General features: G+C 44.8%; 1 protein-coding gene across 1 annotated transcript in view; it reads right to left on the bottom strand.

Moving 5' to 3' along the window:
* Positions 1 to 2,917: 2,917 nt before the first annotated feature.
* LOC139229008 (mucin-3B-like) overlaps positions 2,918 to 23,572 on the bottom strand; it is a 102,660-nt gene continuing 82,005 nt past the window's right edge. The window contains exons 241-274 of the mRNA XM_070860672.1: positions 23,441 to 23,557; positions 23,055 to 23,234; positions 22,774 to 22,935; positions 22,522 to 22,689; positions 22,084 to 22,203; positions 21,698 to 21,877; positions 21,416 to 21,577; positions 21,155 to 21,331; positions 20,709 to 20,825; positions 20,323 to 20,502; positions 20,042 to 20,203; positions 19,790 to 19,957; positions 19,352 to 19,471; positions 18,966 to 19,145; positions 18,684 to 18,845; positions 18,423 to 18,599; positions 17,977 to 18,093; positions 17,591 to 17,770; positions 17,310 to 17,471; positions 17,058 to 17,225; positions 16,623 to 16,742; positions 16,237 to 16,416; positions 15,955 to 16,116; positions 15,695 to 15,871; positions 15,262 to 15,378; positions 14,876 to 15,055; positions 14,595 to 14,756; positions 14,333 to 14,509; positions 9,768 to 9,884; positions 9,382 to 9,561; positions 9,101 to 9,262; positions 8,840 to 9,016; positions 7,507 to 7,743; positions 2,918 to 3,066 (exon numbers count right to left, since the gene is read on the bottom strand). Of these exons, the coding sequence (XP_070716773.1) occupies positions 2,918 to 3,066; positions 7,507 to 7,743; positions 8,840 to 9,016; positions 9,101 to 9,262; positions 9,382 to 9,561; positions 9,768 to 9,884; positions 14,333 to 14,509; positions 14,595 to 14,756; positions 14,876 to 15,055; positions 15,262 to 15,378; positions 15,695 to 15,871; positions 15,955 to 16,116; positions 16,237 to 16,416; positions 16,623 to 16,742; positions 17,058 to 17,225; positions 17,310 to 17,471; positions 17,591 to 17,770; positions 17,977 to 18,093; positions 18,423 to 18,599; positions 18,684 to 18,845; positions 18,966 to 19,145; positions 19,352 to 19,471; positions 19,790 to 19,957; positions 20,042 to 20,203; positions 20,323 to 20,502; positions 20,709 to 20,825; positions 21,155 to 21,331; positions 21,416 to 21,577; positions 21,698 to 21,877; positions 22,084 to 22,203; positions 22,522 to 22,689; positions 22,774 to 22,935; positions 23,055 to 23,234; positions 23,441 to 23,557 (5,456 nt within the window). The remainder of the gene's footprint in view (positions 3,067 to 7,506; positions 7,744 to 8,839; positions 9,017 to 9,100; positions 9,263 to 9,381; positions 9,562 to 9,767; positions 9,885 to 14,332; positions 14,510 to 14,594; positions 14,757 to 14,875; positions 15,056 to 15,261; positions 15,379 to 15,694; positions 15,872 to 15,954; positions 16,117 to 16,236; positions 16,417 to 16,622; positions 16,743 to 17,057; positions 17,226 to 17,309; positions 17,472 to 17,590; positions 17,771 to 17,976; positions 18,094 to 18,422; positions 18,600 to 18,683; positions 18,846 to 18,965; positions 19,146 to 19,351; positions 19,472 to 19,789; positions 19,958 to 20,041; positions 20,204 to 20,322; positions 20,503 to 20,708; positions 20,826 to 21,154; positions 21,332 to 21,415; positions 21,578 to 21,697; positions 21,878 to 22,083; positions 22,204 to 22,521; positions 22,690 to 22,773; positions 22,936 to 23,054; positions 23,235 to 23,440; positions 23,558 to 23,572) is intronic.

Here is a 23,572-nt window from a genome sequence, read left to right as displayed (position 1 = left end):
TCTATGTGGATTTTGATGCTTCCCGAATCGCTGTCCGTTAACCTCGTGCTCCTGATGACGTGTAACTCTAACATCTCCTCGTCCTGTTGTTGTTCTTCCATGCGATGTAGCTATTTAGTCTCTTGGGATTTCTACTCATAGCTTTGAACGCTGGACTCATAGCTTTAAAAGCTGATTTACCCTTCAGTCAGCATGTCTTCTCCAGATGCCCAGTCTTTCTGCAGAAGAAACACTCTGCCTTCACGTATGGACAACTTTGAGCAATGTGTTGTCCCAGGCACCTATCGCATGACTTCGACGCTCTGGTAGAATTTCCAGTTTCTGAGACTTTCGGCCATGCCCGTCTTTTACTTTGAACCTGCAGGTGATTTACCTCGGTTGACTGACAACCGTAATCATTATTTAATTCTTGGGAATATTGTTCGGCCATGCCCATCGACCTCGCTGTCTGACAAGCAATCTCAAAAGTCAAGTCATCCGTCGTCAATAACTTCCTTCTGATTGCATCATTTTTAACCCTACAAACAAAACGATCCTGTAATGCTCGGTTTTGAAAGTTTGCAAAATTACAATGCATCAAAAGCTTTTTTAATGCTGTGATGTAATCACCGATACTTTCATCTGCCTTTTCATTCCAAATCCGAAACGATAGCTTTCAGCAATTTCTAACCATTTGGGGTTATAGTGCTGCTCCAGCTTCATTAAAATCTCTTTAAACATTGTGTCCTTTGGCTCGTCAGGCACAAGCAGATTTACAAGGGTTTCGTACAATGCCGGACCTGCCTCCGATAAGAAGATCGCTCTCTTATGTTCCAACACAGCCTGGTTCTGGACTGCATTGTCTGGAACTTCGATTATGTTATTTGCAGTGAAATACATTTCTAGCCGATCCACATATGCTTTAAAACGTTCCTGGTCATGTCTATATTCACCCAAATGTCCCAATAAACCCGTCATTTTAACCTCTAGCTGTTCACACCGTGTGCTGTATTTTACCTTGGATTTTTGTAGCTTTTTTTCGAAGACAGAAACTTCCAAAGTCTTTCTGTCGGCTGGATGAATCCTTCAGCAACAAAAATTAAGCTTTAAATCATCCGAAAAGTCCCATCTCAGTCGCCAACTGTGATATCTTCACAGAGCACAAGCACACACAGCTACTAACATGGAGGCAGCTTTCTCGGAAGTCTCCGGAAACTGCCTCATTCTGTTTAATGATTAACTATGCACTTGCAGTACACAATACGTCCACATCCACAGTGTGGAGCTACAAACATTACAAGCTTACAGATATTACACTAGGGTCAACTGTATCAGAAGAGAGGAGGCCCGGGGACCTGATAAGCGCATTTTCGGGATAATTTGCACACCCCCTGTTATGCCCCGGCGGGCACGTACAGAAAGGGGGTGGGGATATGTGGGTACTATGAGGAGGAAGGAGCAGCCGCTGTATCTTTGTACAAATGCTTTTCACCACCTCCAACATAGCGCCCCACAGCGACCTCCACCTCGCCCGAACTCTTACTGAAGTTGCATATTCAGTCATGAACTCATTGAATGGCGGTGCAGGCTCGAAGGGCCGAATGGCCTACTCCTGCACCTATTTTCTATGTTTCTATGTTACAATGCCCTTCAACCACAATGGGACCGCAGAACGGGATTGTATTGCTTAACGAAGGTGAACTATTATTTGATGATGTTAAGCATGAAATTGTGCCGGTTCTGATCAATATTTCAGGCATACAAATGCCAGAATATTGTACCGAACAGGCAAGGAAGATGTATAGTGTATTAAGTAAGGTTGTAGTACAGCAGGCTGCCGATGCCATGGGCACCAGTAGGTTCCGAGGACAAGAGCAGGTGCACAGGGATAAGAGAGGAATAGTGAATGATGCTTCTCCCGGTTTTAATACCGGGACCTCCATAGTAAACTCACTGGATATACAAGGGCTGAATGAAAAGGTGGAACAACTTAAAGGGGTAATGAGGGAACTACTAGAGCGGGCAGAGCAGAATCAGAAAGACCAAGCCGACCTAGGAAGGGAAGGTATGGAGATACAGTTAGATGGAATTTCAATAATCGAGACACATGCCAAAACAATGAATCGTCTAATTGACAGAGAAAAGGAAGATGCCGGAAAGCTCCGACAAGGGCAACTCTGTCACGCTTATGGTTTGTAAATGGTGGGACAGATACGACACAACCTAGATCAGATCCAAAGTGGGGAGGTACCAGACTGGATAGACAGCTCACATCTGGCTCAGCTAGCCAAGCTGAAGGGGACACTGGATAACTGCACTCTGAAGGGACTAACCAGAGTATACCCAGCGATCCCAAACTGTCAGATGGGCACAACTGCGGGAGTGGGGATTGTCTTGATGATCCCTATAGTCACACGAGACTCAGGACCATTTCCCTTTTATCAACTAGAGGATATCGGGGTCGTACACGACAATGCCTCCCTCCGTTATTACTTAACTGCAGACTCCGCTATCTGTAGAGATAACACGTCATATGGCGTCTCCCTGACAGGGTGCAAACAGAGGGGTGAGATTACGGTGTGCCCCCATCCGGTGGGACAGGGAGAATTAGATGAGTGTGGTTTTAATCGAACCGATGGATGCTTTCTGGAAATAGTACCTGTCCCTACACATTTTGCCCAGGCCGGGTACGGAGGCAAAGGGAGATACTGTGTTTCCACCATGGAACGCTCATATCAGTATAACGGCTTGCAATGCCAGATCTCGCAACCAAACTTCTGCTTTATACCCCTATGACCTGTTACTATCGGGCTAGCCCGCATTACCCAAGTTAGACGGCGAGATCATTAACACTACTGACCAGCTCCATGATCACCTGCAGGACTATGACGAGCCAGAGCAGGCCCCTATCCCTCATTTAGCGGAAGTAGTAAGGGAGCTAAGACTCAGAGTCGGCCAGTCTATCAAACTCTACCACCAACTGTGGACAAAGATTGAGATACTGGAGAAAGACACCGACACAGAGCTGCAGGATGAGAGTTAGTGGAGGAGGGTTTGGAACTGGGGGATGAATGTCAACATCCACCCCTGGATTCGAATTATATCACATATACTGGTCAGAATACAGCTAGTCCTAGCGTTAGCATGGGGTGTCAAGGCTTGCCGGTCCTGCAGACATTATGCACAACAACGAAGGATTAGCACCAAAGCTCAGATAAGCAAGGAAGTCTATGTGGCAGGCGAAAGAGACGATTCGAACTGTATCAATTTGATCTAAACAACTGGGACTCCTGAAATCGCATGACTGGCCAGCACATTGAAGCAGAGAGTACCAGGTGACACAAAAACATAAATGATATAAGATAAATTAGTGTTGGTTTCAGGAGGCTAGGACTAGCCCCTTTACCGAAAGGGGGGATTGTTGGAGAGCGTTTCCAGAGCAAAGGCACCTGTGGCATAATGTTAGAATTAAATATGCATGTGTAAAATGGTGGCAGGATATGTATGAAGATGGCTGCCAGTGATGCAGCAAAGCACCAAGGGAGTGTAGCAAACAGAAGGGGCCACATTCCTCGTTACTGATAATTGCTGTTTCTTACACAGGAATACACAGAAAAGACGAGCTCAGCAGCTATCTCTATTCAACAGGCTTCCAGGCCCCAGACAAGATGTCCCGGTAGAATGATAGAACAATAGTACTCCTGTAACAGGATTAAGATAAGGAAACTACCCAAGGACAGTACTATAAGGTAGCGGGGGTCCTGGATAATGTCACAAGACCATGAGTAACTCTGAGCAACACATGAGGTGATTACGCAGCCACCTAATGTTTAGAGACCAATTCTATTGGTCTAATTGAATCTATATGTAATCTATAATCAATATGATTGGATAGTGTCCAGCCGAAATGGGCTGATGTAACTGTAGTAAACTGTTGTAAGACATATAAAAATCCATGAAATCCTTTGTTCAGCGGAGAGAGGTGCCTGGATGAACTAGTGGCTTCATCTCCCCACCGGAGTAATAAACCGTTTTGATGTATGGAACCGACCCAGAGTGACGAGTGATTCTTGGAGGGAACATTCGCATTAACATCGGGTGAACCAGCGAGAGTCTGGTTTTAAGTATCCTTTTCATGAGTAGCTCAGCCGGGGGCACCCCTGTGAGCGAGTGGGGTCTCGTGCAGTAGCTGAGCAGTACTCTGGACAGGCGGGTTTGGAGTAAGCCTTCTGTGACTCGTTTAAGGCTCTGTTTGATTGTTTGTATTGCCCGCTCTGCCTGCTCATTGGAGGCTGGTTTAAACGGGGCCGAGTTGACATGTTTGATCCCATTGCGGGTCATGAATTCTTTAAATTCGACAATGGTGAAACATGGCCCATTGTCACTGGCCAGTATGTCAGGCAGGCCATGGGTGGCAAACATGGCCCTCGGGCTTTCAATGGTGGTGGTGGCAGTGCTTCCCGACATTATTTCACATTCAATCCATTTTGAAAAAGCATCCACCACCAGGAACATTTTACCGAGAAACGGGCCCACATAGTCGACATGGATCCTCGACCATGGTCTGGAGGGCCAGGACCACAAACTTAGTGGTGCCTCTCTGGGCGCGTTGCTCAACTGAGTACACACGCGGCATTGCCGTACACAGGACTCTAAGTCAGAGTCGATACCGGGCCACCACATGTGGGATCTGGCAATCGCTTTCATCATTATTATACCCGGGTGTGTGCTGTGGATGATATGTCCTTACAGAATAAATGTTCAAGAGGCCCATACTTGAGAGAAGGTCACTCTGTGACCAATAACCTTTATTAACCAGCACTGAAGTGATGAAGGTGGGTGGAGCTTCCCCTTTTATACCTGAAAGTCCAGGTTAGGAGTGGCTCCCACAAGTTCACCACCTAGTGGTCAGTGTTCTCACGGTGTACAACTTAGGTCAGTTTATACATGGGTTACAATGACAGTCGAATACATGACATCACCTCCCCCCCAAAGTCTTATTGGGATCACAGGTTAAGTCTCTCTGGTGGTTTACGATCCCTTGTACAGCGCCTGAGTTGGGGCTCCAGTTGTTGGGCGCTGGCCTGAGTGTCTGCTGTTTGCGGTGTTTCAGGCCTGTACGGACTGCCCATAGTGACTGGGCTCTCCTCCACTTGGTACCAGTGTTCGGTCACCCTGTGGTGGAGTGAACTCTACATCATGTTCTTCCTCTGCTTCTTCGATGGGGTTGCTGAACCTCCTTTTTGTTTGAACCATGTGTTTGTGGCAGATTTGTCCATTGGTAAGTTTAACTATCAGAATCCTATTCCCCTCTTTGCCAATCACAGTGCCTGTGAGCCATTTGGGCCCTGCAGCGTAGTTGAGGACAAAGACAGGGTCATTGACATCAATACATCGCGCCCTCACAGTCCCATCATGGTAGTCACATTGGGACTGGCGCCTGCTCTCAACTGCGGGTCTCTATTTGTCCAGACTTTGATCTGCTTAAACAGCCATGACCATCTCAGCACCATGCTCTGTTGCCCCATCAGTGGAGGCTAGTGGGAGCCTGCTGAGTGCATCGGCGCAGTTTTCAGTGCTCGGCCTGTGCCAAATTGTATAGTCATAGGCGGCTAACGTGAGTGCCCACCTCTCTATGTGGGCCGATGCATTTGCATTTATGGCCTTGTTGTCGGCCAAAAGGGACGTTAGGGGTTTGTGATCTGTCTCCAGCTCAAATTTCCTGCCAAACAGGTACTGGTGCATTTTTTTTACAGCATATACAGATGCAAGCGCTTCCTTTTCTACCATCCCGTAGCCCCGTTCTGCCTGGGACAGACTTCTGGAGACATAAGCTACCAGCTGTAACTGACCCTTGGCATTAACATGCTGCAACACACACCCGACCCCATAGGACGACGCGTCGCACGTTAAAACAAGTTTCTTACATGGGTCATATAGCGTTAACAGATTGTTGGAACATAACAAATTGCAAGCTCTATTGAAAGCCCTTTCCTGGCTGTCCCCCCAGACCCATTCGCGACCTTTGTGTAGGAGCACATGTAGCGGCTCTAACAGCGTGCTCAATTTGGGAAGAAAGTTACCAAAATAGTTCAGGAGCCCCAGGAACGAACGCAGCTCCGTCGTGTTATGGGGTCTGGGTGCTCTCTGGATCGCTTCTGTTTTGGACGCAGTAGGTCTGATCCCGTCTGCTGCTACCCTCATCCCCAGGAATTCTACCTCTGGAGCTAGGAAGATGCACTTCGCCTTTTTCAGTCGCAGACCTACCCGGTCCAGTCAGCGTAGCACCTCCTCCAGGTTGCGGAGGTGTTCTTCAGTATCACAACCCGTGATGATGTCGTATTGAAAAACCACTGTCCTTGGAATCGACTTGAGGAGGTTTTCCATATTGCGTTGAAAGATCGCGGCAGCCGAGCAAATCCCAAACGGACATCTGTTCTACTCAAACAACCCCTTGTGTGTCATGATGATGGTCAGCTTCTTCAACTCACTCACCAGCTCCTGGGTCATGTAAGCTGAGGTTAGGTCCAATTTTGAAAAAAGTTTGCCACCGGATAGCGTCGCGAAGAGGTCCTCCGCTCTCAGTAGCGGGTATTGGTCTTGGAGTGACACCCGAGTGATGCTGGCCTTGTAATCGTCACATATCCTGACCGACCCATCCGCCTTGAGCACCGGCACAATCGGGCTCGCCCAGTCACTGAATTCGACTGGCGAGATGATGCCTTCCCTCAGCAGGCGGTCCAATTCGCCTTCTATCTTTACCCGCATCACGTACGGCACCGCTCTGGCCTTGTGGAGTACTGGCCTGGCGTCCGGGTTTATGTGAATCATTACCTTGGTCCCCATGAAAGTGCCAATGCCGGACTGAAATAGTGAGTCAAATTTGTCCAGGATCTGTGAGCATGATACTCGCTCCACAGAAGAAATTGCCTTGACATCGCCCCATTTCCAGTTCATGACAGCAAGCCAACTCCTCCCCAGTAGTGCGGGACCGTCCCCCGGAACAACCCAGAGTGGCAACCTGTTCTCCGAATCTTTGTGGGTGACGACTACCGTGGCGCTGCCTAGCACCGGAATGATCTCCTTTGTATATGTCCGTAGCTGTGCGTCAATCGGCAATAATTTTGGCGCTTGGCCTTGGACGCCCACAACTTGTCGAACTGTTTGATACTCATCAGGGACTGGCTGGCCCCTGTGTCTAGCTCCATTGATACTGGGATGCCATTGAGGAGCACTTTCATCATTATCGGTGACGTCCTGGTGTATGAACTGAATACGTGCTCCACATGAACTCGCTAAACTTCAGCTTCCAGCGATTTCCCCCAGTGTCCATTTGGCCCCGTAAGGCTTACATCGCCCCATCCTCCTCGTCCATCAACCTGGCTGCAGGCTTCCTGCACATACGAACCAAGTGACTGCTGATGTTGCAATTTCTGCAGGTGTATTGCTGATACCTGCAAGCTCTGGCTGTGTGTTTGCCTCCACACCTCCAACATGAGCCGTTGTTGGAAACAAAAGGCCCATTACCAGTCGATCGTCTCTGACTGTCTGTGTAACTGTTTTGAAGCACACCAGTAACAAGTGTTGATGGCCCCATTACTGGCCGCATTGTCCCTTGCGATGGCGTGAATCGCCGTTCAGCTGGCCATTGTCTCTGTTGAATTCCCCCTTTGGATTTGACTACATGCTTGGGCATGTCCGATTGCCACTGTTTGCCTGGGGAATTGTGTGCCATGTTAACAATGTTGACTCCCTGTCCATTTGCTGCATTTAAACCCAAAATTTTGTCAAACATCATCCTGGTCTCCTCCTCCCCTGAGATAAATGTCTGGGCCATCAAAGGCGCTATTTCCAGGGTCAAGTCTTTGGTCTCAATCAGTTTCCTGAAAACCCCAGCATGCCCGATGCCCTCAATAAAAAAGTCTCGCAGCATCTCCGCTCTGCATGCATCTGGGAACTTACAAAGGCTCGCCAGTCACCGGAGGTCTGCCACGAAGTCTGCAACACTTTGCCCTTCTCGCCGCCGATGCGAATAAAACCGGTGTCTCGCCATGTGCATGCTGCTCGCTGGTTTAAAGTGTTCCTCGATCAACTTATTGAGCTCTTCAAAAGCCTTGTCTGCCGGCTTCTCTGGCACTAGAAGGTCCTTCGTAAGGGAGAGCGTCCTGGATCCAAAAACAGTCAGGAGATGAGACCTGCGTTTGTCGGCCGAATCCTGTCCCAACCATTCCTTAGTGACGAAACTTTGCTGTCGTCTCTCAATAAAATCATCCCAATCATCACCAACACAGTACCTCTCATCTGTGCTGCTAGTGGCCATGCTCGAGTGGTTTAAATCCCAGTTTCTCGTCGCCAATGATATGTCCTTACTATACAGTACAAATGCACACGAGGCCCATGCTTGAGAGAAGGTCATTCTGTGACCAGCACCTTTTAATCCAGCACTGAAGTGATGAAGGTGGGTGGAGCTTCCCCTTTTATACCTGAAAGACCACGTTAGGAGTGTCTCCCACAAGTTCACCACCTCGTGGTCAATGTTCTCACAGTGTACAACTGGTAAGTTGATACATGGGTTACAATGACAGTTAAATACATGACATACCACTTTGCAATATTCATAGGGCAGATTGTGTAATCCTGTGCTTCCATTGAAAATCAGTACTTGAAGAGAACGTGGCCCAGACGTTCAGGATTACATGACTTCAGTCCTCTCTGGGCCCAGTGATTCCTTCAAGAAGTCTAACTGCTTGGATTATGAGATTGGGGAATTTTGCCTTCTAATCCAACATTTCACAACTTTTAACTCAAAAACTTTACTTGTAGAGTTTCACAAAGTGCGGTGATATAATTTCCATCGTACCTGTTTCGGTTGTAGCAAGTGACACTGTCGTGCTTGTCGGGGAAGATGATTCTGATGGTGAAATTGGTGGTGTTGATATAAAATGTGTTGTGACTGCTGTACCAGAAGATGACAATGTTGCCAGTGGAGATGACGGAGACGACTCAATAGCAGATGAGCGCACTGTACTGGATCCACCTTCAGAAAGCAAAAAAATAAATGTTTTTCTGGCCGTGAATGTCATATTGTACACCATGTATTGCATCATTGATTTTGTCTTACTTGATTCAATTGTGAATAATGTCCCAGTATTGCTTGTCAGTGGAGGTGATTCTGTAGGTGGGGAATTTGTTGTCTCTCTTGCAACATTGGATGACACTAATGATTGTGGAGTTGTTTCTGGAGATGATGTGAATGGAGTTGATGCTGATATACTTGACGCACCTTTTGATAAAAGAGTAACATCATTTTTTGTGAACTTTTCAATCCACTTTTCCAAATTTGTTAAAGCCTTGCATTGACAAATAGTGTTCGACACAGTGTTGCAATGGTTTCCATCCTACCTGTTTCAGTAGCAACTGATGTCTGTGCTGTGCTTCCTGGTGAAGATGATTGTGTGGCTGAGCTTGGTCTTGTTGATATGGAATTTGTTGCCTGCACTGTACTGCCAGATGAAGGTGTTGCCTGTGCAGATGTTATTACTGATGAACCAGGTTTAGTTGATGTGGTTGCAATGGATGCACCTTTTGAAAGAACCGAATCATTTAAGCACATGAATTCTACAATCCATATTGTGCAAGGATGTTACAAATACAGGTTCTTGTTTCAAGACACAGAATTTCAACATGCTCTCTTACATGAAACTCCACATTGTAAAACAAGCAATGAATTAAAAGAGAGCACTGCAAACTGTTGTCCCACAAAGTATTGTATAATTGTTTTGTCTTACTTGTTTCCATTGTGGATGATGTCACAGTAGTGCTCACTGAGGAAGATGATTGTGTTGGTGATGACTTTGCTGTCTCTGTTGTACTGAGCACTGTAGATGTTAACTGTGGAAATGTTCCTGCAAATGAAAAGGAAGATGGTTAATTGAGCTTCCTTGATTCCTTTTTGGAAAGAAAATAATTTTACCCCTTTGCAATCTTTATAGTGTAGATTGTATGTGTCATGTATTCAACCAGCATTATAACCCATCTATAATCTGACCTAAGTTGTACACTGTGAGAACAATGACCACAAGTTGGGAGACACTCCTAACCTGGACCTTCAGGTATTCAAGGGGAAGCTCCACCCACCTTCATCACTTGAGTGCTAAGGAATAAAGGACAGGTCACAGACTGAACTTCTCTCAAACATGGGCCTCGTGTGAATTTATACTGTATAGTAAGGACGTATCAATGGTGACGAGAAACTGGGATTTAAACCACGTGAGCATGGCCACTAGCAGAACAGACGGGAGGTACTGTGTTAAGGAATGGTTGGGACAGAGATTCAACATTGTTAAAGCAGCACACAGTTCTCCAGGCAGACAAGGGCAGTCGGACATGCCCCGACATGTAGTCGAAGCCAGAGGGGGAGTTCGACAGAGACAATGGCAAGTTGAACGGCGATTCACGCCATTGCAAGGGATAATGCGGCTAGTAATGGAGCCATCAACACCTGTTAATGGCGCACTCAAGGACAGTCACAGGGGCAGTCAGGGACGATCGACTGGCAAGAGATCTTTTGTTTCCAACAGCAGCTCATGTTGGAGGCGTGGAGGCACACACTCAGCCGGAGTTTGCAGAGATGAGCAAAATACCTGCAGAAATTGCAGAAATGAACACTGGGGGAAATCGCTGGAAGCTGAAGTTCAGCGAGTTCATGTGGAGCACGTATACAGTTCATACACCAGGACACCACCGATAATGATGAAAGTACTCCTCAATGGCATCCCAGTATCAATGGAGCTAGACACGGGGGCCAGCCAGTCCCTGATGAGTATCAAACAGTTTGAAAAGTTGTGGGTGTCCAAGGCCAGGAGACCAAAATTATCGCCGATTGACGCACAGCTACGGACTTACACAAAGCAGATCATTCCGGTGCGAGGCAGCGCCACTGTAGTCATGACCCACAAAGATTCGGAGAACAAGTTGCCACTCTGGATTGTCTCAGGGGACGGTCCCGCACTACTGGAGAGGAGTTGGCTTGCTGTCATGATCTGGAAATGGGGCGATGTCAAGGCAATTTCCTCTGTGGAGCGAGTATCATGCTCACAGATCCTGGACAAATTTGGCTCATTATTTCAACCCGGCATCGGCACTTTCATGGGGGCCAAGGTAGTGATTCACATAAACCCGGACGCCAGACCAGTACACCACAAGGTCAGAGCAGTGCTGTACGTGATGTGGGAAAAGATAGAAGTCGAATTGGACCGCCTGCTGAGGGAAGGCATCATCTCGCCAGTCGAATTCTGGGCGAGCCCGATTGTGCCGGTGCTCAAGGCGGATGGGTCGGTCAGGATATGTGGTGATTACAAGGCCACCATCAATCGGGTGTCACTCCAAGACCAGTACCCGCTACTGAGAGCGAAGGACCTCTTTGCGACGCTCTCCGGTGGCAAACTTTTTTCAAAATTGGACCTGACCTCAGCTTACATGACCCAGGAGCTGGCGAGTGAGTCGAAGAAGCTGACCACCATCACAACACTCAAGGGGTTGTGTGAGGACAACAGATGTCCGTTCGGGATTCGCTCGGCCGCCGCGATCTTCCCACGAAATATGGAAAGGCTCCTCAAGTTGATTCCAGGGACGGTGGTTTTCCAGGACGAAATCCTCATTACAGGTTACGATACTGAAGAACACCTCCACAACCTGGAGGAGGTGCTACGCAGACTGGACCGGGTAGGGCTGCGACTGAAAAAGACGAAGTTTGTCTTCCTAGCTCCAGGGGTAGAATTCCTGGGGATGAGGGTAGCAGCAGACGGGATCAGCCCTACTGCATCCAAGACGGAAGTGATCCAGAGAGTACCCAGACCCCGTAACATGAAGGAGCTGCGTTCGTTTCTGGTGCTCCTGAACTATTTTGGGAACTTTCTTCCCAAATTGAGCACGCTGCTAGAGCCGCTACACGTGCTCCTTCGCAAAGGTCGCGAATGGGTCTGGGGGGACAGCCAGGAAAGGGTTTTTAATAGAGCACGCAATTTGTTATGTTCCAACACTCTGTTAACACTATACGACCCATGTAAGAAACTTGTGTTAACGTGCGATGCGTCGTCCTATGGTGTCGGGTGTGTGTTGCAGCATGTCAATGTCAAGGGTCAGTTACAGCCGGTAGCTTATGCCTCCAGGAATCTGTCCCAGGCAGAAAGGGGTTACGGGATGATAGAAGAGGAAGCGCTCGTATGTGTATATGCAGTAAAGAAAATGCACCAGTACCTGTTTGGCAGGAAATTTGAGCTGGAGACAGATCACAAACCCCAAACGTCCCTTTTGGCCGACAACAAGGCCATAAATGCAAATGCATCGGCCCGCATACAGAGGTGGGCACTCACGTTAGCCGCCTATGACTATACAATTCGGCACAGACCGGGCACTGAAAACTGCGCCGAAGCACTCAGCAGGCTCCCACTAGCCACGACTGAGGAGGCTACCGAGCATACTGCTGAGATGGTCATGGCTGTTGAAGCTTTCGGAAGCAAAGGCTCACCCGTGACAGCCCATCAGATTAAAGTCTGGACAAATAGAGACCTGCTATTGTCTCTAGTCAAGAAATGTGTCCTGAATGGGGACAGGGCAGCCACGTACAGGGCATGCCCTGAGGAATTTAAACCATTTCACAGGTGCAGGGATGAACTCTCAATTCAGGCCGATTGCCTACTGTGGGGGAACCGCGTAATCATGTCCCAGATGGGCAGAGAGGTGTTCATCAGAGAACTCCACAATGAGCACCCGGGCATTGTCATGATGAAAGCAATTGTCAGGTCACACGTTTGGTGGCCAGGCATAGACGCAGATCTGGAACTTTGTGTTCGCAGGTGCAACACGTGTGCCCAGCTGGGCAATGCGCCCAGGGAAGCCCCCCTTAGCCCCTGGCCATGGCCCACCAAGCCTTGGTCACGCATCCATGTGGACTACGCAGGTCCTTTCATGGGAAAAATGTTTTTGGTTGTCGTAGACGCCTACTCCAAATGGATCGAGTGTGACATTTTAAATTCAAGCACATCCTCCGCCACGGTAGAAAGTCCACGGGCAATGTTCGCCGCCCATGGTCTACCGGATGTCTTGGTCAGCGACAATGGCCCGTGCTTCACAAGCACTGAATTCCAGGACTTCATGGCAGGCAATGGAATTAACCATGTCAGAACGGCACCATTCAAGCCAGCCTCAAACGGCCAGGCAGAACGAGCAGTGCAGATAATCAAACAGGGAATGCTCAGAATCCAAGGGGGTTCACTTCAAAGGCGCTTATCACGCCTCCTGTTGGCCTATAGATCCCGACCACACTCGCTCACAGGGGTTCCATCCGCAGAGCTGCTTACGAAAAGGACGCTCAAAACCCGGCTGTCCCTTATACGCCCCACCATAAAAGAAATTGTCGAGAGCAGGTGCCAGCCACAATACGACGACCGTGACAGGAATGCGAGGGCGCGATGTATTGATGTAAATGATCCTGTTTTTGTCCTCAACTATGCTGCAGGGCCCAAATGGCTCGCAGGCACTATGATTGCCAAAGAGGGAAATAGGATTCTGGTAGTTAAACTTATCAATGGTCAAATCTGCCGCAAACACGTGGATCAAACAAAAAGGAGGTTCAGCAACCCCATAGAAGAAGCAGAGGAAGAACACGATGTCAAGTTTACTCCTCCACAGGTGACCGAACACCGGAACCAAGTGGAGGAGAGCCCAATCACTGTGGGCAGTCTGGATAGACCTGAGGCACCGCAAACAGCAGACACTCAGGCCAGCGCCCAACAACCGGAGCCCCAACTCAGGCGCTCTACAAGAGAGCGTAAACCACCACAGAGACTCAACCTCTGATCCCAATAAGACATTGGGGGAGAGGTGATGTCATGTATTCAACCAGCATTGTAACCCATGTATAAGCTGACCTAAATTGTACACTGTGAGAACAATGACCACTAGGTGGGAGACACTCCTAATCTGGAACTTGAGGTATAAAAGGGGAAGCTCCACCCACTTCATCACTTGAGTGCAAAGGAATGAAGGACAGGTCACAGACTGACCTTCTCTCAAGCATGGGCCTCGTGTGCATTTATACTGTATAGCAAGGATATATCAGTATGATCTTGTGCTACCAGTGAAAATCAGTGCTTGAAAAGAATGTGGCGCAGACGTTCTGGATTACAGGACTTCAGCCCGCTCTGTGCCCAATGATTCCTTCAAGACGTCTAACTGCTTGGAGCATGGGAATGGGGAATTTTGCCTTCTAATCCAACATTTCATAAATTCTTAACTCAAAAACTTTACTTGTCGAGTTTCACAAAGTGCGGTGACATAAGTTCCATCGTACCTGTTTCAGTTGTAGCAAGTGACACTGTTGTGCTTGTCGGGGAAGATGATTCTGATGGTGAAATTGGTGGTGTTGGTATAGAATTTGTTGTGACTGCTGTACCAGAAGATGACAATGTTGACAGTGGAGATGGCGGAGATGACTCAAAGGCAGATGATCGCACTGTACATGGTCCACCTTTTGAAAGCAAAAAAAATGAAGAATTTTTTTTGCCTGAATGTCATATTGGACATCATCTATTGCATCATTGGCTTTGTCTTACTTGTTTCAGTTGTGAATAATGTCCCAGTACTTCTTGTCAGTTGAGTTGATTGTGTTGGTGGGGAATTTGTTGTCTCTCTTGCACCGATGGATGACACTGATGATTGTGGAGTTGTTTCTGGAGATGATGTGATTGAAGTTGATGCAGATATACTTGACACACCTTTTGATAAAAGGGTATTATCAGTCTTTGTGAACTTATCAATCCATTTGTCAGAAATTCTTAAAGCCTTGCAGTGATAAATAGTGTTCGACACAGTGCTGCAATGGTTTCCATCCTACCTGTTTCAGTGGCAACTGATGTCAATGTTGTGCTTCCTGTTGAAGATGATTGTGTGGCTGAGCTTGGTCTTGTTGATATGGAATTTGTTGCCTGCAATGTACTGCCAGATGAAGGTGTTGACTGTGCAGATGTTATTACTGATGACCCAGATTTAGTTGATGTGGCTGCAGTGGATGCACCTTTTGAAAGAACAGAATCATTTAAGCACATGAATTCTACAATCCATATTGTGCAAGCATCTAACAAATACAGGTTCTTGTTGCAAGGCACAGAATTTCAACATGCTCTCTGACGTGAAACTCCACATTGTAAAACAAAGGATGAATTCAAAGAGAGTACTGCAAACCGTTGTACCAAAAAATGTTGTACAATTCTTTTGTCTTACTTGTTTCCATTGTGGCTAATGTCACAGTAGTGCTCACTGAGGAAGATGATTGTGTTGGTGATGACTTTGCTGTCTCTGTTGTACTGAGCACTGTCGATGTTAACTGTGGAAAGGTTGCTGCAAATAAAAAAGAAGATGGTTAATTGAGCTTCCTTGATTCCATTTTGGAAAGAACAGAATGCTACCCCTTTGCAATATTCACAGGGCAGATTGTGTGATCTTGTGCTACCACTGAAAAAAGAGACTGTGCCCAGACATTCTGGATTACAGGACTTCAGCCCTCTCTGTGCCCAGCGCTTCCTTCAAGACGTCCAACTGCTTGGAGCATGGGATTGGGGAATGTTGCCTTCGAATCCAACATTTCACAAATTCTTAACGAATAAACCTTACTTGTAGAGTTTCACAAAGTGCGGTGACATAAGTTCCATTTTACCTGTTTCAGTTATAGCAAGTGACACCGTTGTGCTTGTCGGGGAAAATGATTCTGATGGTGAAATTGGTGGTGTTGATATAGAATGTGTTGTGGCTGCTGTACCAGAAGATGACAATGTTGATAGTGGAGATGATGGAGATGACTCAATAGCAGATGATCGCATTGTACTGGATCCACCTTCAGAAAGCAAAAAAAAAATGTTTTTCTGGCCGTGAATGTCATATTGTGCACCATGTATTGCATCATTGACTTTATCTTACTTGATTCAGTTGTGAATAATGTCCCAGTATTGCTTGTCAGTGGAGGTGATTGTGTTGTTGGCAAATTTGTTGTCTCTCTTGTACCAATGGATGACACTGATGAATGTGGAGTTGTTTCTGGAGATGATGTGAATGGAGTTGATGCTGATATACTTGTCGCACCTTTTGATAAAAGAGTAATATCATTCTTTGTGAACTTTACTTTTCCACTTTTCGAAATTTGTTAAAGCCTTGCATTGACAAATAGTGTTCGACAAAGTGCTGCAATGGTTTCCATCCTACCTGTTTCACTGGTAACTGATGTCAATGTCGTGCTTCGTGGTGAAGATGATTGTGTGGCTGAGCTTGGTCTTGTTGATATGGAATTTGTTGCCTGCACTGTACTGCCAGATGAAGGTGTTGACTGTGCAGATGTTATTACTGATGAACCAGGTTTAGTTGATGTGGCTACAATGGATGCACCTTTTGAAAGAACAAAATCATTTAAGCACATGAATTCTGCAATCCATACTGTGCAAGGATGTAACAAATACAGTTTCTTGATTCAAGACACAGAATTTCAACATGCTCTCTTACATGAAACTCCACATTGTAAAACGAACAATAAATTAAAAGAGAGTACTGCAAACTGTTGTCCCACAAAATGTTGTACAATTGTTTTGTCTTACTTGTTTCCATTGTGGCTAATGTCGCAGTAGTGCTCACTGTGGAAGATGATTGAGTTGGTGATGAATTTACTGTCTCTTTTTTCAATGATAGCACTGTAGATGTTGACTGTGGAAAGGTTGCTGCAAATAAAAAAGATGGTTATTGGAGCTCTCGTGGATTCCATTTTGGAAAGAACAGAATTCTACCCCTATGCAATATTCATAGGGCAGATTGTGTGATTTTGTGCTATCACTGAAAAAGGAGACTGTGGCCTAGATGTTCTGGATTACAGGACTTCAGCCCTCTCTGTGCCCTGCGCTTCCGTCAAGACGTCTAACTGCTTGGAGCATGGGATTGGGGAATGTTGCCTTCGAATCCAACATTTCACAAATTCTTAACTCAAAAACCTTACTTGTAAAGTTTCACAAAGTGCGGTGACATAAGTTCCATCGTACCTGTTTCAGTTGTAGCAAGTGACACTGTCGTGCTTGTTGGGGAAGATGATTCTGATGGTGAAATTGGTGGTGTTGGTATAGAATTTGTTGTGACTGCTGTACCAGAAGATGACAATGTTGACAGTAGAGATGACTCAAAGGCAGATGATCGCACTGTACTGGGTTCACCTTTAGAAAGCAAAAAAATGAATAATCTTTTTTGCCTGAATGTCATATTGTACATCATCTATTGCATCATTGACTTTGTCTTACTTATTTCAGTTGTGAATAATGTCCCAGTACTTCTCGTCAGTTGAGTTGATTGTGTTGGTGGGGAATTTGTTGTCTCTCTTGTACCAATGGATGACACTGATGAATGTGGAGTTGTTTCAGGAGATGATGTGAATGGAGTTGATGCTGATATACTTGACGCACCTTGTGATAAAAGAGTATTATCAGTCTTTGTGAACTTTTCAATCCATTTGTCAGAAATTCTTAAAGTCTTGCAGTGACAAATAGTGTTCGACAAAGTGCTGCAGTGGTTTCCATCCTACCTGTTTCAGTGATAACTGATGTCAGTGTTGTACTTCCTGGTGAAGATGATTGTGTGGCTGAGCTTGGTCTTGTTGATATGGAATTTGTTGCCTGCACTGTAGTGGCAGATGAATGTTTTGCCTGTGCAGATGTTATTACTGATGACCCAGGTTTAGTTGAAGTGTCTGCAGTGGATGCACCTTTTCAAAGAACAGAATCATTTCAGCACATGAATTCTACAATCCATATTGTGCAAGGATGTAACAAATACAGGTTCTTGTTTCAAGATACAGAATTTCAACTTGCTCTCTTACATGAAACTCCACATCGTAAAACAAACAACGAATTAAAAGAGAGCACTGCAAATTGTTGTCCCACAAAGTATTGTATAATTGATTTGTCTTACTTGTTTCCATTGTGGATGATGTCACAGTAGTGCTCACTGAGGAAGATGATTGTGTTGGTGATGATTTTGCTGTCTCTGTTGTACTGAGCACTGTAGATGTTAACTGTGGAAAGGTTGCTGCAAATGAAAAGGAAGATGGTTAATTGAGCTTCCTTGATTCCATTTTGGAAAGAACAGAATTCTACCCCTTTGCAATCTTTATAGGGCAGATTGTATGATCCTGTGCTACCACTTGAAAATCAGTGCTTGAAGAGACCGTGAACTAGACCTTCAGGGTTACATGACTTCAGCCCACTCTGTGCCCAACGATTCCTTCAAGACGTCTAACTGCTTGGAGCATGGGATTGGGGAATTTTGCCTTCTAAACCAACATTTCACAAATTCTTAATGAAAAAAACCTGACTTGTAAAGTTTCACAAAGTGTGGGGTCATAATTTCCATCGTACCTGTTTCGGTTGTAACAGGTGACACGAACGTGCTTGTCAGGGAATATGATTCAGATGGTGAAATTGGTGGTGTTGATATAGAATTTGTTGTGACTGCTGTACCAGAAGATGACAATGTTGATAGTGGAGATGATGGAGATGACTCAATAGCAGATGATCGCACTGTACTGGATCCACCTTCAGAAAGCAAAAAAATAAATCTTTTTCTGGCCGTGAATGTCATATTGTACACCATGTATTGCATCATTGACTTTGTCTTACTTGATTCAGTTGTGAATAATGTCCCAGTATTGCTTGTCAGTGGAAGTGATTGTGTTGTTGGGGAATTTGTTGTCTCTCTTGTACCAATGGATGACACTGATGAATGTGGAGTTGTTTCTGGAGATGATGTGAATGGAGTTGATGCTGATATACTTGTCGCACCTTTTGATAAAAGAGTAATATCATTCTTTGTGAACTTTACTTTTCCACTTTTCGAAATTTGTTAAAGCCTTGCATTGACAAATAGTGTTCGACAAAGTGCTGCAATGGTTTCCATCCTACCTGTTTCACTGGTAACTGATGTCAATGTCGTGCTTCGTGGTGAAGATGATTGTGTGGCTGAGCTTGGTCTTGTTGATATGGAATTTGTTGCCTGCACTGTACTGCTAGATGAAGGTGTTGACTGTGCAGATATTATTACTGATGAACCAGGTTTAGTTGATGTGGCTGCAATGGATGCCCCTTTTGAAAGAACAAAATCATTTAAGCACATGAATTCTGCAATCCATACTGTGCAAGGATGTAACAAATACAGTTTCTTGATTCAAGACACAGAATTTCAACATGCTCTCTTACATGAAACTCCACATTGTAAAACAAACAATAAATTAAAAGAGAGTACTGCAAACTGTTGTCCCACAAAATGTTGTACAATTGTTTTGTCTTACTTGTTTCCATTGTGGCTAATGTCGCAGTAGTGCTCACTGTGGAAAATGATTGAGTTGGTGATGAATTTACTGTCTCTTTTTTCAATGATAGCACTGTAGATGTTGACTGTGGAAAGGTTGCTGCAAATAAAAAAGAAGATGGTTAATGGAGCTCTCGTGGATTCCATTTTGGAAAGAACAAAATTCTACCCCTATGCAATATTCATAGGGCAGATTGTGTGATTTTGTGCTATCACTGAAAAAAGAGACTGTGGCCTAGATGTTCTGGATTACAGGACTTCAGCCCTCTCTGTGCCCTGCGCTTCCGTCAAGACATCTAACTGATTGGAGCATGGGATTGGGGAATGTTGCCTTCGAATCCAACATTTCACAAATTCTTAACTCAAAAACCTTACGTGTAAAGTTTCACAAAGTGCGGTGACATAAGTTCCATCGTACCTGTTTCAGTTGTAGCAAGTGACACTGTCGTGCTTGTCGGGGAAGATGATTCTGATGGTGAAATTGGTGGTGTTGGTATAGAATTTGTTGTGACTGCTGTACCAGAAGATGACAATGTTGACAGTAGAGATGACTCAAAGGCAGATGATCGCACTGTACTGGGTTCACCTTTAGAAAGCAAAAAAATGAATAATTTTTTTTGCCTGAATGTCATATTGTACATCATCTATTGCATCATTGACTTTGTCTTACTTGTTTCAGTTGTGAATAATGTCCCAGTACTTCTCGTCAGTTGAGTTGATTGTGTTGGTGGGAAATTTGTTGTCTCTCTTGTACCAATGGATGACACTGATGAATGTGGAGTTGTTTCAGGAGATGATGTGAATGGAGTTGATGCTGATATACTTGACGCACCTTGTGATAAAAGAGTATTATCAGTCTTTGTGAACTTTTCAATCCATTTGTCAGAAATTCTTAAAGTCTTGCAGTGACAAATAGTGTTCGACAAAGTGCTGCAGTGGTTTCCATCCTACCTGTTTCAGTGATAACTGATGTCAGTGTTGTACTTCCTGGTGAAGATGATTGTGTGGCTGAGCTTGGTCTTGTTGATATGGAATTTGTTGCCTGCACTGTAGTGGCAGATGAATGTTTTGCCTGTGCAGATGTTATTACTGATGACCCAGGTTTAGTTGAAGTGTCTGCAGTGGATGCACCTTTTCAAAGAACAGAATCATTTCAGCACATGAATTCTACAATCCATATTGTGCAAGGATGTAACAAATACAGGTTCTTGTTTCAAGACACAGAATTTCAACTTGCTCTCTTACATGAAACTCCACATCGTAAAACAAACAACGAATTAAAAGAGAGCACTGCAAATTGTTGTCCCACAAAGTATTGTATAATTGATTTGTCTTACTTGTTTCCATTGTGGATGATGTCACAGTAGTGCTCACTGAGGAAGATGATTGTGTTGGTGATGATTTTGCTGTCTCTGTTGTACTGAGCACTGTAGATGTTAACTGTGGAAAGGTTGCTGCAAATGAAAAGGAAGATGGTTAATTGAGCTTCCTTGATTCCATTTTGGAAAGAACAGAATTCTACCCCTTTGCAATCTTTATAGGGCAGATTGTATGATCCTGTGCTACCACTTGAAAATCAGTGCTTGAAGAGACCGTGACCTAGACCTTCAGGGTTACATGACTTCAGCCCACTCTGTGCCCAACGATTCCTTCAAGACGTCTAACTGCTTGGAGCATGGGATTGGGGAATTTTGCCTTCTAAACCAACATTTCACAAATTCTTAATGAAAAAAACCTGACTTGTAAAGTTTCACAAAGTGTGGGGTCATAATTTCCATCGTACCTGTTTCGGTTGTAACAGGTGACACGAACGTGCTTGTCAGGGAATATGATTCAGATGGTGAAATTGGTGGTGTTGATATAGAATTTGTTGTGACTGCTGTACCAGAAGATGACAATGTTGATAGTGGAGATGATGGAGATGACTCAATAGCAGATGATCGCACTGTACTGGATCCACCTTCAGAAAGCAAAAAAATAAATCTTTTTCTGGCCGTGAATGTCATATTGTACACCATGTATTGCATCATTGACTTTGCCTTACTTGATTCAGTTGTGAATAATGTCCCAGTATTGCTTGTCAGTGGAAGTGATTGTGTTGTTGGGGAATTTGTTGTCTCTCTTGTACCAATGGATGACACTGATGAATGTGGAGTTGTTTCTGGAGATGATGTGAATGGAGTTGATGCTGATATACTTGTCGCACCTTTTGATAAAAGAGTAATATCATTCTTTGTGAACTTTACTTTTCCACTTTTCGAAATTTGTTAAAGCCTTGCATTGACAAATAGTGTTCGACAAAGTGCTGCAATGGTTTCCATCCTACCTGTTTCACTGGTAACTGATGTCAATGTCGTGCTTCGTGGTGAAGATGATTGTGTGGCTGAGCTTGGTCTTGTTGATATGGAATTTGTTGCCTGCACTGTACTGCCAGATGAAGGTGTTGACTGTGCAGATATTATTACTGATGAACCAGGTTTAGTTGATGTGGCTGCAATGGATGCCCCTTTTGAAAGAACAAAATCATTTAAGCACATGAATTCTGCAATCCATACTGTGCAAGGATGTAACAAATACAGTTTCTTGATTCAAGACACAGAATTTCAACATGCTCTCTTACATGAAACTCCACATTGTAAAACAAACAATAAATTAAAAGAGAGTACTGCAAACTGTTGTCCCACAAAATGTTGTACAATTGTTTTGTCTTACTTGTTTCCATTGTGGCTAATGTCGCAGTAGTGCTCACTGTGGAAGATGATTGAGTTGGTGATGAATTTACTGTCTCTTTTTTCAATGATAGCACTGTAGATGTTGACTGTGGAAAGGTTGCTGCAAATAAAAAAGAAGATGGTTAATGGAGCTCTCGTGGATTCCATTTTGGAAAGAACAGAATTCTACCCCTATGCAATATTCATAGGGCAGATTGTGTGATTTTGTGCTATCACTGAAAAAAGAGACTGTGGCCTAGATGTTCTGGATTACAGGACTTCAGCCCTCTCTGTGCCCAGCGCTTCCGTCAAGACGTCTAACTGCTTGGAGCATGGGATTGGGGAATGTTGCCTTCGAATCCAACATTTCACAAATTCTTAACTCAAAAACCTTACTTGTAAAGTTTCACAAAGTGCGGTGACATAAGTTCCATCGTACCTGTTTCAGTTGTAGCAAGTGACGCTGTCGTGCTTGTCGGGGAAGATGATTCTGATGGTGAAATTGGTGGTGTTGGTATAGAATTTGTTGTGACTGCTGTACCAGAAGATGACAATGTTGACAGTAGAGATGACTCAAAGGCAGATGATCGCACTGTACTGGGTTCACCTTTAGAAAGCAAAAAAATGAATAATTTTTTTTGCCTGAATGTCATATTGGACATCATCTATTGCATCATTGACTTTGTCTTACTTGTTTCAGTTGTGAATAATGTCCCAGTACTTCTCGTCAGTTGAGTTGATTGTGTTGGTGGGGAATTTGTTGTCTCTCTTGCACCGATGGATGACACTAATGATTGTGGAGTTGTTTCTGGAGATGATGTGATTGAAGTTGATGCAGATATACTTGACACACCTTTTGATAAAAGAGTATTATCAGTCTTTGTGAACTTATCAATCCATTTGTCAGAAATTCTTAAAGCCTTGCAGTGATAAATAGTGTTCGACACAGTGCTGCAATGGTTTCCATCCTACCTGTTTCAGTGGCAACTGATGTCAATGTTGTGCTTCCTGTTGAAGATGATTGTGTGGCTGAGCTTGGTCTTGTTGATATGGAATTTGTTGCCTGCAATGTACTGCCAGATGAAGGTGTTGACTGTGCAGATGTTATTACTGATGACCCAGATTTAGTTGATGTGGCTGCAGTGGATGCACCTTTTGAAAGAACAGAATCATTTAAGCACATGAATTCTACAATCCATATTGTGCAAGCATCTAACAAATACAGGTTCTTGTTGCAAGGCACAGAATTTCAACATGCTCTCTGACGTGAAACTCCACATTGTAAAACAAAGGATGAATTCAAAGAGAGTACTGCAAACCGTTGTACCAAAAAATGTTGTACAATTCTTTTGTCTTACTTGTTTCCATTGTGGCTAATGTCACAGTAGTGCTCACTGAGGAAGATGATTGTGTTGGTGATGACTTTGCTGTCTCTGTTGTACTGAGCACTGTCGATGTTAACTGTGGAAAGGTTGCTGCAAATAAAAAAG

This window comes from Pristiophorus japonicus, chromosome 18, assembly GCF_044704955.1.
Source record: "Pristiophorus japonicus isolate sPriJap1 chromosome 18, sPriJap1.hap1, whole genome shotgun sequence".
Taxonomy (NCBI): Eukaryota; Metazoa; Chordata; class Chondrichthyes; family Pristiophoridae; genus Pristiophorus; species Pristiophorus japonicus.
The sequence above is the reverse complement of the archived record's forward strand: the minus strand, read 5'-3'. Positions and strand labels throughout refer to the sequence as shown.